Source organism: Notamacropus eugenii, chromosome 5 (genome assembly GCF_028372415.1).
Source record: "Notamacropus eugenii isolate mMacEug1 chromosome 5, mMacEug1.pri_v2, whole genome shotgun sequence".
In the NCBI taxonomy this organism is placed as follows: domain Eukaryota; kingdom Metazoa; phylum Chordata; class Mammalia; order Diprotodontia; family Macropodidae; genus Notamacropus; species Notamacropus eugenii.
In genome coordinates, this window is record NC_092876.1 from 19,676,447 (window position 1) to 19,695,992 (window position 19,546).

General features: G+C 45.6%; 2 protein-coding genes across 2 annotated transcripts in view; both read right to left on the reverse strand.

The window, feature by feature from the left end:
• LOC140508282 (uncharacterized) overlaps positions 1 to 19,546 on the reverse strand; it is a 216,110-nt gene that overhangs the window by 148,729 nt on the left and 47,835 nt on the right. The window contains 1 exon segment of the mRNA XM_072616081.1: positions 10,454 to 10,530. The gene's annotated coding sequence lies outside the window, so the exon portion shown is untranslated.
• LOC140507383 (uncharacterized) lies at positions 1,342 to 18,858 on the reverse strand. Its single transcript, XM_072615484.1, is given in 4 exon segments — positions 1,342 to 4,827; positions 5,604 to 5,730; positions 18,148 to 18,273; positions 18,817 to 18,858. Coding segments are annotated over 4 exon segments (2,205 nt in total). The 3' UTR covers positions 1,342 to 2,917.

Consider the following 19,546-nt stretch of genomic DNA (forward strand, 5'->3'; position numbering starts at 1 on the left):
GCACGGCAAGATAAATTTCCATACCCCTATCCCTGTAGTTCTTATTTCCCAATTATATGTAATAAAAATTCTCAACATTTGTTTCTAATACTTTGAATTCCAACTTCTCTCCCTCCCTCCCTCCCTCCCCAGCCCCACTGAGACAGGAAGCAATTCAATACAGACTAAATATGTGTTCTTTTGCAAAAGACTTACATAGTAATCATGTTGTGTAATACTAATGATATTGCCCTCTGACCTACCCTATCCCCCCCCTTATTTTTTCACCCCTACAACTGACCTTGTACCTTCTCGAAAGTATTTATTTCTAGTGACTCCCTTCTCCCATTAGCCCTCCCTTCTAACATTCCGCTCACGCCACTTGTTGCCACCTCTCCTACTTTCCTGTGGTGTACATAAATTTTCCTATCAAATTTAGTGAGCATCACACCACACCTGTCAGATTGGCGAACATGACAAAACAGGAAGCTGATAAATGCTGGAGAAGATGTGGGAGAGTTGGAACACAAATTCATTGCTGGTGGAGCTGTGAGGTGATCCAACCATTCTGAAGAGAAATTTGAAACTATGCCCAAAGGGCTACAAAAATGTGCATACCCTTTCACCCAGAAATATCGCTTCTAGGGCTGTATGCCAAAGAGATCACAAAAATGGGAAAGGTTCCCCACATATATAAAAATATTTATAACAGCTCTCTTGGTGGGGTCCAAGAACTGGAAATTGAGGGGATGCCCATCAATTTGGCAGTGGTTGAACAAGTTGTGGGATACGAATGTAAGGCTTTGTGTTATAAGAAATGATGAACAGGAAGGCTTCAGAGAGGCCTGGAAGGACTTATATGAACTGATGCTGAGTGAAAAGAATAGAACCAGGAGAACATTGTACACAGTAAAAACCACAGGGTATGAGGAATTTTTCTGGTAGACTTAGCCCTTCACAGCAATGCAAGGACCTGAAACATTCCCAATGGAGTCTTGAAGATAAATGCCATCCACATGCAGAGAAAGAACTATGCAACTGAATGGCAGAATGAAGCAGAGTAGTTTCTTTTGTGTTCTGTTTTCTTTTCTCCCATTCATTTTAATTCTTCTATGCAACATGACTTATGTGAAAATGTATATAATATGAATGTCTGTGTAAAACCCATATAACATTGCATGCCATCTTGAAGGAGGGACAGAAAATCTAAGACTTAGGGAAGTGAATGTAGGAAACTGAAAACAAAGAGATTAGTAATAAAAAAAAGAATAAAATAAAATGGCCCACTATCTTAAAAAATATTAATAGGTCTCCAATAAAAGAGTATGAGACTAAGAATCCAAGGAATGATAGCCATAAAAGTAGTGTTTCCATGCTGATTTAATGTTTGCAAAACATTTAACAAACATTGCTTAATTAAATCTTCACCTCAACTCTGGGGGGTACATGCCCTTATCATCCCCATTCCACAGATGGGGAAACTCAGGCAGGATTAGGTGACATGACTTGCTCAGTGATATACAACTAGGAGGTACCACAGGCTGAACTGGAATTCACCTAACCTCTTAAAGAAAGCATTACAGAAACGGATGTTCAACAGGTTCTAAGATGCTTAAAAAGTTTGTCTGCAAAGAACAGGAAACACTGTGAGTACCAATTAATGGAGGAATGACTGAAGAAGTGAAGTATATGAACGTGATGAAATACTGAGAAGAGATGGCAAATAGTAGGATGTCAGAGAAAAAACATTACATGCATAGGCTTTTAGGTACAGCATGGAATTTGGGGATGTTTAATGAGGTGTCTTCTGGTGGCAGGTCCAATGCAGTCTGTTCTGCTGCAAGAGGCTTTCCCTTGTAAGTAGATCTAAAGCTTTGTCCCCAGTATGATTTCTCCAAAGAACACTAAAGTAGAACCTCTAGGGGAAGTCCTTCCCACCTTCATTCCAGTAGGAACAAGGTTGTATACTGATCACAATCCTCCAGAAAAGAGCATGACTCATGGGCACACTGGTGAGGCTTCTCTCCGCAAAGAATCCTCTAACAGAAAGTAAGAAGTGATCTTGAGACCACAGAGAACTGCTCCTCTGAATGTTTTCTCTAATCCTAAAGAACCTTTAAACCCATTTGAATGCCTTTCCTTCTTCATGACAGTGATCAGATTTCTATTTCATAAGAATTCAGAGAAGGGAAATAGGACATGACTGTTGCATAAAGGCATCACTACCTTGATTACAGTCATAAGGTCTCTCCCAAGTGTGGAAGCTTTTGTTACATATGTTAAGAGTGGTAACTAAAAGCTTTGACACATTCATGAGAGTCATGAGGTTCACCTCTAGTGGGAATTCTATGATGTTTAGCTAAATCTGAAAGCAGTGGAAAATCATTCCACATTTAATACACTCAAAAGACTTCTCTCTACAGCATCTAATTTTTGATGCATAACAATAGTGGATTGCTGTGTGAAACATTTTTAAGAATAAGTACATGCTGAGCATTCTCCCCAGTGTGAATTCTCTGATGTAAAGCAAGATGGTAGTTCTGTGTGAAAGGTTTTCCACATTGATTACATTGTATTATATTATATGGTGAGTAGCAAGATGGGAGGAGTATCTAAAAGTCTTTCCACGTTGATTACATCCATAGACTTCTTGATTGTGTATCAAGAATGAATCTCTGTGCAAAATCATTTCCCCCTACTGATACTTATAAAGCTTCCATGCAGTGTGGATTATTGGATGTCCAGCAAGATGGGAGCTCTTTCTGAAAGTCATTCTATCTGCTGTGGATTCTCTGATGGGTAGGTGGCAAGACTCTACCTCACTGGAAAAGCCTTTCCACATTTATTATATTCATAAGGCTTCTGCCCAGTGTGGATTCCTCGATGGGAATTGGATTGATTATTCTGCTCTCTGAAATGCTTTCCAAAATGACTGCATTCATAAGGTATCTCTGCAGTGCATTCCCTGATGTGCTGTAAGACTGGATCTCGTTCTGAAAGTCTTTCCACACTGATGACATTCAAAAGGTTTCTCTCTACTGTGGATTCTCTGATGCATAATAAGATTTGGTCTGCTTAGGAAAGCCTTTCCACAATGATTACATTCTTAAGGTTTTTCTCCAGTGTGGGTTCTCTGATGTGCAGCAAAACCTCCCCTGTACCTGAAAGCCTTTCCACATTGATTACATTCATAAGGTTTTTCTACAGTGTGGATTCTCTGATGGCCAGCAAGATGGAACTTGTCTCTGAAAGCCTTTCCACATTGATGACATTCATAAGGTTTCTCTCCAGTGTGGGTTCTCTGATGTGCAGCAAAACTTCCCCTGTACCTGAAAGCCTTTCCACATTGATTACATTCATAAGGTTTTTCTCCAGTGTGGATTCTCTGATTGCCAGCAAGATGGAACTTGTCTCTCAAAGCCTTTCCACATTGATGACATTCAAAAGGTTTCTCTCCAGTGTGGGTTCTCTGATGTGCAGCAAAACTTCCCCTGTACCTGAAAGCCTTTCCACATTGATTACATTCATAAGGTTTCTCTCCAGTGTGGATTCTCTGATGGGCCCTAAGATTATATTTTGCAGTGAAAGTCTTTGTACATTGATTACATTCATAAAGTTTCTCTCCAGTGTGGATTCTCTGATGATCAGCAAGGCTGGTCCTGTATCTGAATGTCTTTCGACACTGTTTACACTGATATGGTTTCTCTCCAGTATGGATTCTCTGATGTGCAGCAAAACTGGTCCTGTTTTTGTAAGCCTTTCCACAATGATTACACTGAAAAGGTTTCTCTCCAGTATGGGTTCTCTGATGAGCAACAAGATGGGAGTTTTTTCTGAAAGCCTTTCCACACTGATGACATTCAAAAGGTTTCTCTCTACTGTGGATTCTCTGATGCATAATAAGATTTGGTCTGCTTAGGAAAGCCTTTCCACAATGATTACATTCTTAAGGTTTTTCTCCAGTGTGGGTTCTCTGATGTGCAGCAAAACCTCCCCTGTACCTGAAAGCCTTTCCACATTGATTACATTCATAAGGTTTCTCGCCAGTGTGGGTTCTCTGATGTGCAGCAAAAGCTCCCCTGTACCTGAAAGCCTTTCCACATTGATGACATACAAAAGGCTTCTCTCCAGTGTGGGTTCTCTGATGTTCAGCAAAACCTCCCCTGTACCTGAAAGCCTTTCCACACTGATGACATTCAAAAGGTTTCTCTCCAGTATGGGTTCTCTGATGATCAACAAGATGGGACTTTTTTCTGAAAGCCTTTCCACACTGATGACATTCAAAAGGTTTCTCTCCAGTGTGGGTTCTCTGATGTGCAGCAAAACCTCCCCTGTTCGTGAAAGCCTTTCCACATTGATTACATTCATAAGGTTGTTCTCCAGTGTGGATTCTTTGATGTCTAGGAAGACTGCTCCTGTCTCTGAAAGCCTTTCCACACTGATGACATTCAAAAGGTTTCTCTCCAGTATGGATTCTCTGATGAGCAACAAGATTGGAGTTTCTTCTGAAAACCTTTCCACACTGATTACATTCAAAAGTTTTCTCTCCACTGTGGAGTCTTCCATGGAAACCAAGTTTGCTCCTGCTAGTGCTACTCTGAACAGAGTCATTACCTGAGGTCATATTCTTACAGTGATTTAGCATACAAGACTGTCTGACTCTCTTTCCAATTTCAACAAATTCACAGTCACTCTTGGGACTTTTATTTAACTTGATATTAGTGTCATGGATTTCTCTCAACTTGAAGTCCCAGACACCATCCCTCATCAATCTGTGCAGGACATGTTTTCCCAGAAAAATTCCAAGATTTCTAGTCACCTCATTTTCTTCAAACCTGCTCTCTAAATCTGAAGAAAACAAACAATCAAATATAGATACAGCAGAAGATATACACACGTAAGCATATGCAATAGCAATGCTTAGTGGAGATTTATGGGGCTCATGACCTTGGCATTAACAGCAGAAATGCAACAAAATTTTATGTACTCTGCGACGAAACACTTGCACTTAAGAGACTGTATCAGCATAAGGAGGAGACAGACAGGCTGTGAGGGTGACAAAGGAGCTGCACACCACAGAGGGTGGGACTCCAAGACTTACTTACTCCAAGCTAACCATTCACACTGAACAAAAGCAACAGCCACAACTCAAGATGGCTACCAGATTTAATATCAACAGATTAGAGTGATTCTCCATGGGAGAACAGGTTAGTTTCTGCTTCTGTTTTGGCAGATGGACTCCCTGGTATTTTATACTGGCTAGACTTTGGGTCAATGTTTTCTTTCTTTAAGGAGATTATTGGACAGCCAAGGATTTCTTGTCCTACTCTGCCATCATACCAGAATCCTCTTCCACTCTTTCTGCCATGACATTTTCAGTGAAGTTGTTAAAAATCTTCACAGAGGAGGAATCTGGCATTCAGGTCTGACACCTGACGTGGTAAATTATTTAACTTGAAAAGGTGGCAAGCCAAGACCAATACAGAGTTGGTACACAAAAAAGAGTGTGCACTCAATGAAGCTTCTGAAGCTGAGATGCACCAGAATACGGATCCATTTTCTGCCATGTGTGAAAATTTAGGCCTGACAAGTAACATCAAGAAAAGAAAGGAAATGGTCCTTACCCAGGGACAGCAGGTTCTGGACATTCTCCAGCATGACCTCCTTGTACAGCTCTTTCTGAGAATGGTCCAAGAGGCCCCACTCCTCCTCAGTGAAGTCCACAATAACATCCTTGAATGTCACCAACTGCTAAACCATCAAAAGTCACATGACTTAGAGCTCAAAGAGACTCCAAAATTCCTCTAGTCCAACTCTCATCCACTTTGAAGGGGAAACTGAAGCCCAGTGAAAGGATTTCTCTAACACTCATAACTTTTCAGAGCATCATAGTCAACACCTGAAATCAGTTATTAAGAGCACAATGGAATATAGAGAACAGTATTTGACACTTGAAATGAGAAACATGATGAAATAATCAAAGCAAGTAAAATGTTTTCCTAGATAATGCTTCTACTGATGCAATTAGGAACAAGATATATGTGTTCATCCTTGCTTGCCAAGGAAGACCATGCCATCAGAGAAATGAAGATATGACTTGCACTTGACTTTGTTTTGAGCGAGGGAAGGCTGTGCAAGTCACCAGCCTCATTTCTCCTCCACAGTCATCTGAATCCAGAGACCAGATATTCATCAAGATGACTAGAAATGACCCAGGATGAGATAATTGGGGTTAAGGGACTTGCCCAAAGTCACACAGCTAGTGAGTGTCAAGTGTCTCAGGTGAGATTTAAATTCAGGTCCTCCTGATTCCTGCACTGGTGCTATATCCACTGCACCAACTAGCTGCCCCTAAGAAACAGGATATGTGCTTTATTAGTGATGCACAAGAATCTGTATGGGAGATAGTGGGATCATGTGTAATTTCACCTCTGTTATAAGTGGTATATTAAGAATATTCTATGAAGAGTTTGTGAGAAGTTGGTTAGTACTGTGTATTCCAGGAGGAAAAAGAACAATAGTGTGACAGTGATCCCTCGGGGGTGAACAAAGACATTATCAAGTCAATGTGGTAAAAGTCTGCAATAAGGGAGGAAGGAGAGAAAGTATGAAAAGAATTCTAAAGAAAGATTACTCACAGTATGGCCTCATCTAAGTGATTTAAGACTGTTTCCAGCCAAATGAAGAATTGTCTACTCTTATACTGATGGGTTGAGATGGCCCTGGGTATGATGGGTGATACTTAAACATCTTCTCTCTTTGCCTTATGATTGCTTTCAACTATTCATGGAATAGATACATTCATTCATTTTAGTATTTGATTATAGAGAAATAAGAATAACTATATAGGGAAAGGAAGGTTCCTTCCTTCATTAAAAATGTAAAATTTTATCAAGTGGGGTTACAGATTAAGCCAATGTATAACAAAGACATTGCAAATTTATGAAAAATAAATTATTTCATCATGCTGCTACAATTCTGGACCACTGGGCTTGGGTTGTTCAGGGAGTCAAAAGAATAATTCATGAAGAAGACTGATGGAGATTGTATGAGAAAGTGACAGCTTCTTCAATTCCACTGATGCCTGGGAGGGCCCATCTATTGTCACAATCTGGTACATACAAAATGTGTTTAGCCAAGGCACTTTCCATTTGATACTTCCCATTTCTAGCAGAACGGTATGATTCACTGGTTAAGAAGTTGTTTTACTGTGGAGCAATTCTCTTCCTTGGAGATAAAAATCTCTTCATCTTTTTATCATTCTGATTTTGTTTAAAACATCTCTTTTATCTTGCATTCATATATGTCACATATGGCCTCCTTTATATCTATCTGTTATGGAATTTCTGAGTAATTCAAGAATCTTTGATTCTCTCCCTGATTTCTGTAGATTCCCAAGATTTTACAACTCTTCTCACTAGATGTTCTGACTCCTGACTCTTCACTGCATTCTATTCATTTATAGTGTGAACAATCACTAGAGGAAGGCCATGCTTTTCTTCAGTGATAATCCATGTCTGGAATCTCTAACTTGTTCACATCAGAAGCTCATGCACATCTCTTTCCTTCTCCATCCTCCCACATTCTCTCTTCCCCAACATGGGGTGAGCTCATGTCCTCCAAACACCTGCTTAAGAAGACGGTCAGCTCACATATCACTACATTTGCACATGTGCACCGTGGTGCTCTACTTTGGAACTTCCCACTGACTGTGCCAACCTGTCCCAGGGTCTTTTCCCCAAAATCTCTTCCTTTGGTGTGTTGTCTTTCCATTCAGAGTGGAATCTCTCTGGGGAGGGGTCAGCTTTTCTTCGTTCATGCTTGAGTCCCCAGGCCTTGACACATGGCATGGCATTATTCACTTGTTTCAGTTGTGTCTGACTTTTCTAGACCTCAGCTGAGATTTTCTGAGCAAAGATACAGGAGAGGTTTGTCATTTCCTGCTCTTGCTAAAAATGATCAACTGCGGCAAACACAGTTAAGTGACCTGTGACTCAGCATCACACAGCTAGTAAGTGTTTGATGTCAGAGTAGAACTCATGACATAAGTCTTCCTGATTCTAAGCTCAGGGCCCTGTGCACTGGGCCACCTTGCTGCCCTCTACTCACTCCTTATCCCTTTACCTAACTCAGCTTTCATTCTTCCTTTCCTAAAAGGGCCCTCTGGAAATTTAGCATTGATGCTTTAATATCCAAATCTGACAAATTTGTCCTGTAAGATGGGATTTAGTCGACAAGCTGCACTTATGCATCCAGAAGTCACACCCTGAATGCTGCACGTTCCCCATCCCTGCTCTAGACGGATTACGTTCAGATCCGAGGATACTGTCACTTTAATGTAATGAGGTTCTTCACTCTTTTCTTTATAATTTCTGAACATATGGCCTTTATACCAAATGTTAAGAGTATGTTTTGTGAAGGTACGACCCACTGATAGAGGGTAAAACATCACAAGTACCCATGTGTCTTCAGAGGAAACCCCATTGTAATTTAGTTTATTACATTTTGGCCCAGGCACAATGTGAACCTTGGAGAGGAAGTGGGTGAACTGGGACAGGGTCAAGTAAGAAGAGGGGACATTGCCATGGCCATGGCATTGCAGCTGATAGAGACCAGGAATAGGAGTACAGAAGGCAGAGGCCTGAATTTCTAGCCATGAGTGTGAATGGAGGAAGAAGATGATCCTGGGGACTCAGGAGTGAGGCAGAAAGAGAGTGGGGGACCCCCTCAGGAAGCCTTCTTCTGCTTTCCATATGGCCCACATTTGTAGGCAAATTCTGCCTTGGACTCCTCCTCCTGGCAGACTCCCTGGCTGGCAGAAGCAGTCCTCTTCCTTGACATGAAGATGTCTCCTAAAAATCCTGTACTGGGCTTACAGTTCCCAGGAAGGTCTGAGCTAGGAGGTCAGATGGCCTACCTGTAATCTAACTGACTAAGATTCAGAGACCAAGAAGTGGCCTTTGATGCCACCCTCATGCCATGATTCCTACTTCACTCAGCCCCTCAGAGCCCTCCCCTAGAGGCCCTGTCTCCTCATTGGAGAGAGTTCAACTCAATCAGCCCAACATGTATCCTGTGACTGTTGCTCTCTGCTCACCCCACTTCCCCAATCCCTTTCCTTCTCTCTCAAGAGCACGCTCACACCTATTGCATTAATATCCCCCAAATCTGACCACTGAGGCTTTCACATAGAAAGTGGGTAATGGTTTTTAAAAATGAATTTTGGAGAAACTGTAATTCACTCCATTGGATGCTATACTGGATGTCCTGAAGTAGGTCAATGGCTCTGAAGGTCCCTCCCTTCCCCCAATCTCTTTGAGAAAACTCAGGACCCTCTTCCTGTCCTGTTATTCTGTCTAAGGCACAAAGGGCTTAGCAAATGTTGATTAACCACCTGACTAATCAAGCAGCTACCATTTTCTTTGGACTGGTATAAGTAGCTATGCTAAAGACCCTTGTGACAGACCTTCCTAAACCTAACTCTGAATCTACACTTTCTTTTTTTTCCTAAAAATGTTCCTTTCCCTCTCTCTGTCCCCTAATCTGATGTGACCCAAAACATCTTGGTCAGCTTACCTGCACGGCCTCAGGGATCCTACCCACAGGTTGGGTCATGTACCTCAGGAGGAGAGCTGGTCTCTATGTCCTTAGTGGAACTGGGAGACACCCATGTCCATCAGAGAGTGTGTCACACTCTTGAGTAGATAAATAAAACACAGTGCACTGTCTGTGTGTAACCTGCACTCTCATATTCTGCCTATCCCTAGCAAGGATACTGACAATTCTCACAAAAGGATCAAATGAGACTATACTGATATGGCTCCTGGCACATAACACATAACATGTAACCAGCCCCTCAACCCTTTCCAGCCTTCTTACACCTTGGCCCTCTTCTCTCTGACCCAGGGACACTGGCCTCCTGGCTGATCCTTAACCAAGACCCTCCATCCCCTGACTCTGGGCCTTCCCAATGGCTATCTCTCATGATTGGATTATCCTCCCCCCTCACCTGGGCCTCCTAGTAGTCTTCACATCCCAACTAACATCTCCCCTCCTATCCAAATATCCAAGCTATCTGGATCCTTCTCTGTCAGAGTACCTCTCATCCACGCCCTACAGAGCATGTTTACAGACAGATGCTGACAATTAGACTGAGCTCATGGAGAGCAGGAACTGTTAATTTTTTAAACTTTCTTTGCACAAGCAAAACTTTAGCACAGTGCTTGGCACAGAGAAGCCACTTTCTAAATGCTAATGCACTCAACCTAAGAAATGTTAATTGGGAAGGATTCAGAGAGACCTGGGAAGACTTGTGTGGAATGAGGCAGGACGATATGAGCAGAACCAGGAGAACATCTTTTCTGCTGTCAGCAGTGCAAAGGACAACCCACCTCTAACAAGATAAAGCTTCCTTGGCTCTCTTGGATTACAGATTTGCTAATGCTGGTCAGGCCTGTGGATGGACTGCACTCACCTGTGGTTTCTGAGCCACAGGAATCATTCTCCTTGGTCTCTGGCCTAGGAATAGGCTGTGGTCCTCTGCAAGGTGACCTGGGGAGGGAGAAGAACTTCAGGCAGGGAGAGAAATTAACTTTACCTTCCCCTCCCAGGGTGGATGCTGACTTGCCAAGAATGAGGGAGGGAGAGCTCTCAGAATGGTAACCAAGGCCCTGCTCTGCCCTCAAGGGAGAGACTCCACCTCAGGAAGAGGGCAGCAGGGAGTTTTTTTCCAAAGTAAAAGACAGAGAATTCCCCACCAAGGAAATAGGGCAGAGACATCTCCCTTCCAAGGGAAGAGGTCAGAGAGACCCCAGCTCCAGGGAACATAAAGGTTTCTCTGTTCTGAATGAAGAATGCATAGAGACCTTAGCTCCAAAGAAAGTAGAGATCTCACCACCTACTGCTTCTGTTCCCAGACAACCTGCTCTAGTCTAATCACAAGAGTCCTGCCTAGCCCTGCTATCCATCTTCTAAATTGAACCCTCTTCTTCCCTGTCCTCCTCTTAGGGTTTGAAACATCACCCCAGGGAGAGAATTCCACCAGGGCCCCTACCCACCTGGCTGGCCATACGTGAGCTCCCCTCTCTCCTTCCCTTACCTTTCTCTGAGACTAAAGATTTCTTGCTCAGAATCTCCTGGTCTTCCAGCTCTCCCTCCAATACACTCATCTTCCCCACAAGCATATGCCCAGCCTAAATCCCTCCTGGTTCTCCCAGCCAATCCCCTCCCCTGATCCTTCCTTTCTCACATCCCCTTTCTTCTCTACAACCTGGGCCCAGACTTGCCCACTCCCACTGAGCTCTCCTCCACACTGCAGACATTTGCCTCCTTGGCCCATCTCCATTCCTGACCTTCTATCCCCCATTTGAACATTGAGGGGCCTTAACTTCTATCTTGTTTTCATCTGCCAAGAGATCTTCTCTCATGGGAATATAGGTAGATCCTAATAGGGAGCTGGGGCCAGGACACCAGGACCCCTGGGTCCCAACTCCTGTTACAGCTCATTTTATAAACTTTATCTACTGATAAAATCCTTCTCACCTCCCTCTAAGTCTAGGGGTTTAGCTGTTAGCTGATTTAGTAATATGATTCCATGCCCTGGGAGGCCCAACTCTTTCTCTTCCGTTGCTCAAAACCTGAATTCTAATAGTAAAGGGAGAGGGGCAGGAACCAGGACGTGTTAGTCCTAGGGCACAAGGATGGCAGGAAATTAAGGAGACCACAGAGGGACTGACCAGGCATTGCTTTTGGGGGTGAGGGAAGCACAATACCCCAGCACAGAATCCTTAAGGATACTTTAGGTTCTTTTAGGTTTTCTGTATTTCTTACAAAAGTAACGCCAGTCCCCACCCTCAGGGACCTTATCTGGCAATGGGGAGTGGTGGGCAGGGAGGGGCTCTGTGGTAGAAAACTTTGCTGGGCTGGACAGTGAAGCCTTGAGGCACAGACTCATCCTTCAGGGCCTGGAACAGAGGGGGAGAGCCCCAAGGGTCTCATTTCCTCAACTGGAGAGGAAAGGGAAAGGTTGGGGAGAAAAAATAAAGCCATATGAAGGAGTATACCTACCTGCCTACAGATTTATATAGTCACATATTTACACAGATATCTATAAACATACTTGTTTTGGTGTAAAACTGACTGCTCAGTGGAGAATTAAAAGCTTTTTTTAGAGCTTTTCCAGGGAACTCAGGGATTTTAAGAGAGGGATGCCCTCTAACCCTGTGAACCACCAAGATAAAGACAACGCCTGGGATGGAGCATCACCAAGGAGGAGAAGCCAAAAGGCCAGTTTGACTGCTCAGTGTTGTGTGAGGAAGAGCTGTGTGTAACTAACTTGGAGAGGAAGCTGGAGCCCAGCTTTCTAGGGCTCTTAAATAGCTAACAGATGCATTTTTAATTACACATAGATATTATGGGAGGCGCTAGAATTCACTGAGAGGAAGTGATGTGGGGAGGACTAAAATTGAGGCATACAGAGATCTGTCCCCCTCAGAGTAGATTTTCCTTCCTTTTCCCCCACCCCCACCCCAGTGCCTACAGAGTTAGTTAAGTTAATACAGTGAAGTTCATAGTCAGGTCTTTGGAGCAGAGGTGGCTCACATGGGCAGTTTTGTTTACTTGGCCCAATTAGAGAGAATTCTGTCTGTAGCCAGTACTGCAAAGTGGTTCAGCAAAATAGTGGAAGGGAGAGAGACAGACAGCTCTCCAAAGAAAAAAAGGAAAGGCAAAAATAGACAGTAAAACTGTAAAACTTGGAGATAACGATATAACACATTCAGACTCAGACAAGTTAAAAGGATAATCAAGAAGATTTAGTAACTAATGCTCTATGGGGAAAGAGAACTAAGGCAGGGGAAAGAATCAAGGATGGCTTCTAGGTTGCTAATGTGGAACAAACAAACTGAATTTGGGGGACACAGCTTCTCTCCAGAAAGTTACCTTAGATGTCAAAGAAACTCAGCTTCCTTACAGGGTTTAGAGAATAAAGACAGACCCTCAGTTGTTCTTTTTTTCACAGTCTAAGCCCACTGATTCTATCTTGAGGGAGACCTCCAATAACTGGGCAGTTCTCACCAAGATACTCTGACAGAATTAACTAGAGACCTACCTCCCCTGACCCCACCAGACATTCTGGAAAAGGGAAAACATCCCCACTGAAACAAACTTTGCAAGTTCTGAGACCAAGGTTAACATTCTCCCCAAACCCAAATCCCCTGACATTCTGTCTCTATTACCCCACCACCCCAATGAGGAAAGTGGCTGCCCAGCCTCCCCAAATGGACTGAGGCTGGGAGAACCCCCAATTATGCCTCTACTTGCCCTTCTTCCCTTGAGGTTCTAACCACAGGGTAATGACCAGGGGGCTGAAGCTACTTTATCTTCTGGGAGGAATTCCAGCTAGTTGGAGCAGAGGAGAGAGGCCTGGGCCTCGAGTCCGAAGAACCAAGGGTTCACATTTGATCTCAGGCACTGTGTGATTCTTGGCAAGTCACTAGAACTGTTTGTCTCACTTTCCTCAATTATAAAGTGGGGAGAATAATGGCACCTCCCCTCAAAGGATGCTCTACAGATTCCATTGGTCAAGTGCTTGGCAGTTCCTGTCACATGGGTGTGATGAAAAGGTGAGTAATTGCCATTTGTATTTCTGTCTAGAAGGTTCTTAGGACCTGTAGGCTGAGGAATATCTCAACATTAACTTCAATGAGTTTAATACAAGACATTATTTCTCTTCTGCTCCCCAGTGCAGTGTCTCAAATACACAGATGAGCAAACTGAGGCTAAGGTACTGAGTGACCTGACACAGCTGACACGTATCAGAGGCATAGTTTGAATGCAGGTCTACGTGAGGTCCAGCACAACCCAGTTCCACCCAGCCAGGTCACATCATGCAGAAGACTGACAGCTACAAAAAGCAGACCCAGGATTGAGGGACAGTCACCCACATGGGAAGGGAGGAAGGTGGGCAGGGAGCAAAGGAGACCAGGTCAGATCAGAGGAAGGACTTATGGATCCCTTGGGTATCAGTCCCACAGGCAGCAGGAGAACCAGGACAGAAATCCTCAAGGACTTGTTTATCCAACAGGTCAGGATGAGTGACAATAATGAATGCTACAGAGAAGTCAGGAAAAAGCCAATGAAGAGGCTACACCTGGCTCTAATCACAGCAGGCTTCATTCAAGGAGCTTCAATTAATTATACTTGAAATTGTACATTCTTTAGTAAAAATCTAAGTAGTATGAAAAATTCCAAAAATGAAAACGATTTAATTGTAAAGTAACAAAGGCCACAGGTTCCCCACCCCTGGGCTAGGGTCTTCACAAATAAGGACACCATTGCTTTGAGCTGCCTCAATGATTTGCAGGTGTTGGAGAAGGGAGCAGAGGGTGGGAAAAGGAGAGACCATCCAGTAGAGGAAGCTTTGTCTGAGAAGTGACTTGTGAAAAGGAGGAATGTGTGTTTGTCCCTGGTCAATAAAGACAGGACCTGCACTTGACTTTGTTTTGAGTGAGGGAGGGTTGTGCAGGTCACCAGCCTCACTTCTCCTCCAGAGCCATCTGAATCCAGTGACCAGATATTCATCAGGATGACTGGAGATGACCCAGGATGAGGCAACTGGGGTTAAGTGATTTGCCCAAATTCACAAAGCTAGTGAGTGGCAAGTGTCTGAGGTGACATTTGAACTCAGATCCTCCTGACTCCTGCACTGGTGCTCTATCCACTGCACCAGCAGTTGCCCCTCAAAAGGAGGAAAGAGGCTAGCTGAAGGATGAGGTTAAGGGAAGGTCTTTTCAAAGTGGGGGAGACCTGGGTATTTCATGTTTGGAGTTGGCAGTTCAGTGATTGAGTGTTGAAAGGAAGTTGGGGTTCACTTATTTTCAGTTGGGTCCCATTCTTCCTGACCCCACTGGGGATTTTCTTGGACAAAGGTACTGGAGTAGTTAGACAGTTCTCTGTAATAATTTATTTTTTGTCCCAGAAACTATTTAAAAAGGCAATTGTGAGAGAAATGGTTTGGGGACCACAGGACCTCCCAGGCAAGGTCAAGGACTTAGCCCAAGAGGAGGTGCTGCTGCCCACTGCTTCCCTTCCCAGAGTGCCCTCTGAAAGACCCATGGAAGAGACCCATTCTCACTCAAAGAAGTCAGAGACAGTGGGAGAGGAAGGCTTGTTTTTTTCAGCTTCTCAGGAGGCAGTGGGTATGGGGTCACCAGGAAGAAGCAGCAGTGAGGTGACATTTCTGTCCTGCCTGTTAGAGTTAGGGTTACTTTAAATGCCTCCTTCTTCATTTCCCTACATTCCCCCCTTATGCAGATTGGGAAGGTGTGGTAGTGAGGATAATTGTCACCTGGGCATGACCCCTAGAGTTTGGGCTGTTTGTCACCACCCCTGAAGCCAGGATGTGCTTGACCATCACTTGCAAAGCACGTTACCCATGCTTACCTTGTCACAAGTTCCCAGCAGCCCAGGAGTTTTACTCTTTTTCAAGAGCATTTCTGGGAGCAAAACAAGATACCACAATATCCCTTCTTACGCTATGAGCTGTGTAAATGGCACCTTATGTCATCTAATCAAACTCATTAGATAATGAGGCCATAAGGCACAATCCAAGTGAGCTGCAGACCTCTGCATTCTTCTTAGATTATGCCCCTTCCAGGCACAGGCTCCACTCACTGGCCTTTCAGCCCCTTCCCCTCAGACAAACAGAAAACTGTCCCCTAGCTCTGCTCCCTCCAGCCTGGAAGGATCTTCCCTTCTCCCATGGACCTTAGTGTCCTTACAGATGGTGCTCAAACCTGCCCTTCTGCAGACCTGCCCTGGTTTTTTTTCCTCCTTACCCAGAAGCTAGTACCCTCCTCTCAGAGATGACCTTCCATCTGTCTCCTCTTGCATAAGCTTGATCTAAGGAATCATTTACAGATTATGAACAGAGAGCCAGACTCAAAATCAGAAGACCTGGGTCCAAGTCTGGTCTCAGACACAGGCTGGAAGGGACACCTTCAGCAGGTCACTGAGGAGAGATGAATGGCCTGGAACATTTCCAAGATCCAGGCTAGCTCTGATGTTCAGAGATCTTGAATCATCTCCCAAGAGACAGTGCACTGCACCACCAGAGATCTCCCCAAAATTGATACATTATGTGGCCACCCCCCACATCAATCCAACGGAGTGTAAACTCCCCAAAAGCAGGGAGTGCTTTTATTTTAGTACGTCCAGGAATTGTATGAGAGCTGGACTATAAATTGAGAAATAAATCGACTGAGCTATTAACCCCATACAACGGGGAAAACTCAGAGATGGAAGCTAGGGAAAACTGGGTCTGGGTAAATTTTTCAGAGAAACATTAGCATTTCTAAAATCCACCAAGAAGAAGGGTGCAATGTGAGAAGAAGGGGGATGGTGAGAGGGTGGAGGAATAAAGGCCCAGGGATAAAAGGGGAACATGGAATTCCAGAATTCAGGAGTTGGTAGGTAGGAGTGAGGGAGTAACAAATGCTAATAAAGAGAATGGAGCAAGGTCAGAGGTGGGAGGAGGGGTGATAACCCAACCCCCACACTCCCATTCCATCTTGGGTCAGGGACTCAGGAATCAAAAATACTTGGATTTCAGGAAAGGATTTCCAAAGGCCAGCATCTGTAATTAGCTGGGCTAATGGGGGCAGATGTGCCCTCTGGTCCTAGAGACTACAGCACTTACTGCAGATCCTGGCATATATTAATGAAGAGCTGGATAACTGACTTTTCCACTTCATTCATTCATTCATTCATTCACTGGGAGAGGTAAGAGGAATTGAGAACCGAGTTCCAGGTCCTCAGTCATTTAGGAGGTGGCCAACAATTCCCTGGCTCTGGGGACCCCATCCCTGCCCACTGGGTACTGAGAAGTAAAGCTGAGCTGGGGCAGAAGGGGCTCACGGCACCAAGGCTCCTGGGCTCTCAGATGAAGAAGGAACCTCACAGATTTCACCCACCTCCAAGCTGCCTTCAGCCCATAAGGCTGATCAGGACAATCGATCAACATCCATTAAGCACCGAACACGCCTGGTCTGGAGTCAGGAAGACCTAGGTTCAAATTCCGCCTCAGACACCAGCCGTGAGACCCTGGACACGTCACCTGACCCTCGTGGCCTCACTTTTCCTCTTTTACAACACGAGCAGAGACGCCTCCAGGATGCCCAACACCCCGGAACCACCGCGTCCCAACCGGCGCCGGACCGTCAGAACCCGCGGCCATCCCCCCTCCTCTCCTCCGGGGTCTCCCCGCAGGCCCAGTCCCTGCGGAGCCCGGTCCGGTCCGTGCGCTCGGACCGACCCTGACCCGGCGGCTCCGGCCATTTCTCACCGAATTCTCCTTCCACAAAGCGGGATCCCACGGACCCCACAGGACCGGACTCCCGTCCCACGCACGGACGGTGGACTCCCCTAGTGACCCCCCGGGACCGAGAGATGCCCACGGACCGAGAGACCCCCCCCTGGACAGAGAGACCCCCCCCCACGGGGCCGAGAGACCCCCCACAGACCGAGAGACCCCCACACACCGAGAGATCCCCCCACGGGACCGAGAGACCCCCCCACGGGGCCGAGAGACCCCCACGGACCGAGAGATCCCCCAACGGGACCGAGAGACCCCCCCACGGGGCCGAGAGACCCCCACGGACCGAGAGATCCCCCCACGGGACCGAGAGACCCCCCCACGGGACCGAGAGATCCCCACGCGCGGGGGCTTCGGCCGCGGATCCAGGTCGGGATCCGACGTCCTCGAGGCTTCCTCGGGCCGTGAAGGAGGCGGGCACGTCCGAGGCCGCGGGCAGACTCCGGCCCGTCCTCGCGGAATCCCGGCCCGGGCTCCGGGCACCGAGCAGCCCCCGATCCCTGCGCGGGCCCTTCCTGCCTCTCACGCCTTCCCATGATGCCCCGCGACCTCGGACCCTGCCTTTGGGGACTAAGGGGCCCCGGACAGCCTGCCCCTCAAAGCGAGGCCCCCAGCACCGCCGGGTCTGCCCCTCCCCCCACATCCGGGTCTCCCCTTCCTGGGCCCCGGGGGGTCTCCCCAGGCTTCCCCCACGCCTCACTCTCCCAGTACAAGTTCCTGGGGTGGGACCCGGCCCGGAGAAGGAAATCTCGCGGGATTTCCCTTCGGGGCTCCCCACGCTGGGGCCCGACTCTCACCTGGTCCCGGCTCCGGGTCCGCCCGAACCTGCTCTTTGATCTCTGGGGCGGAGGGAATTCTGCAGAGCTTGAGACTATACGACCTACGCCGCCATCTTCCCAGCATCCTTTGCAGGACGTGGTCTCCTAGGCAACTGCAGACGCGGAAAGAGTCACGTGGAAAGGATTCCTGCCTGCAGAAAGCCTGAGAAACCTGAAGGATCAACTGCGGGGCTAGTGTCAGGAATGCGAGAGGCAAGGGCAGGGTGGGCAGAAAGACCAAAGAAAAAGAGAAGTCGGGAAAAGACTTGGAGGGAAAGGCCCAGGAAATGAGAACCTAAAATAGAAAATAACGTGAAGGGAAAACGGGAAAGGGGATTGCACGTGACAGGGAACTGAGGGGAAGAGGAAGGGGAAGGTTAAATACTTAGAGTGAAAAATTAAAAGGGATGAAGGAGCCAAAATCTGAGTCTCGGACTCACTTTAACGTGAGAGGAGGCGAGAAAGAGAAACCAGACTCAGGACTTTGAGGGAAAATTGAAAATAACCCAACAGCCAGCGGGGGAGGGGTCAGAAAACAAAACCCTGAGTCTCTTGTTTACAGGAAACACGTTTAAAAGCTTGTAAAAAGACAACGAATAGAAATAAACATCTGATAAAACGTGTTCCACTTCTTGGGGGAAACCAGACCAGCAGGATCCCACTCTTGCTGTCAGACTCAGCAAAAACCATCCTGACAAACACGGGAAGGGATAAGCTAGGAAAAGAAGATTCTGCAGCATCCACAGAGAGCCAAGCAAGAGCCACACGGACATGCCAGGCTCCCCAGCCTTGGCCTTTCCCTTGGACCCAGAACCATAGAAGGACAACACTTTACCAGTCCTGTCACCTCTGGATAAAGTCTCTCATAAAGATGAGAAAAACAAAGCAGACCTGAACAGGAGGCCTGAGAGACTAAAGCAAGGAGACTTATGTGTTTGCTGAATGGGAACTGATCAATAGATGTACTTCTCAACAATATATATGATCAGGTCAGGGAACGAAATGTTGAGGTTTGGGGTGTTTGGGACCCCAAAATACCAACAGCCAGGTCCTGCTGAATGAATTCAACTCCAGCCTCCTCTGATACCTTCCCACCAATTCCCTGCTTTCCTTCTGATCTTCATTACATTGCTTTTACTTGTACAAAACCTTTTTAATTTAACCTAATCAAAATTATCTTTTTCACACCTCACACCCTTCCTTATCACTTGTTTATCCATGAGTTGTTCTTCTGTCCATAAGTCTAATAATCCACATTTTTCATGATCTTCAAATTTCTTGTTTCTCTCATTAAATATGTCTCATGTATCCATTTTGACATTATCTTGATAAATAATGTAGAATATTGATCTATGCATAATTTCTGCCATATTTCCTT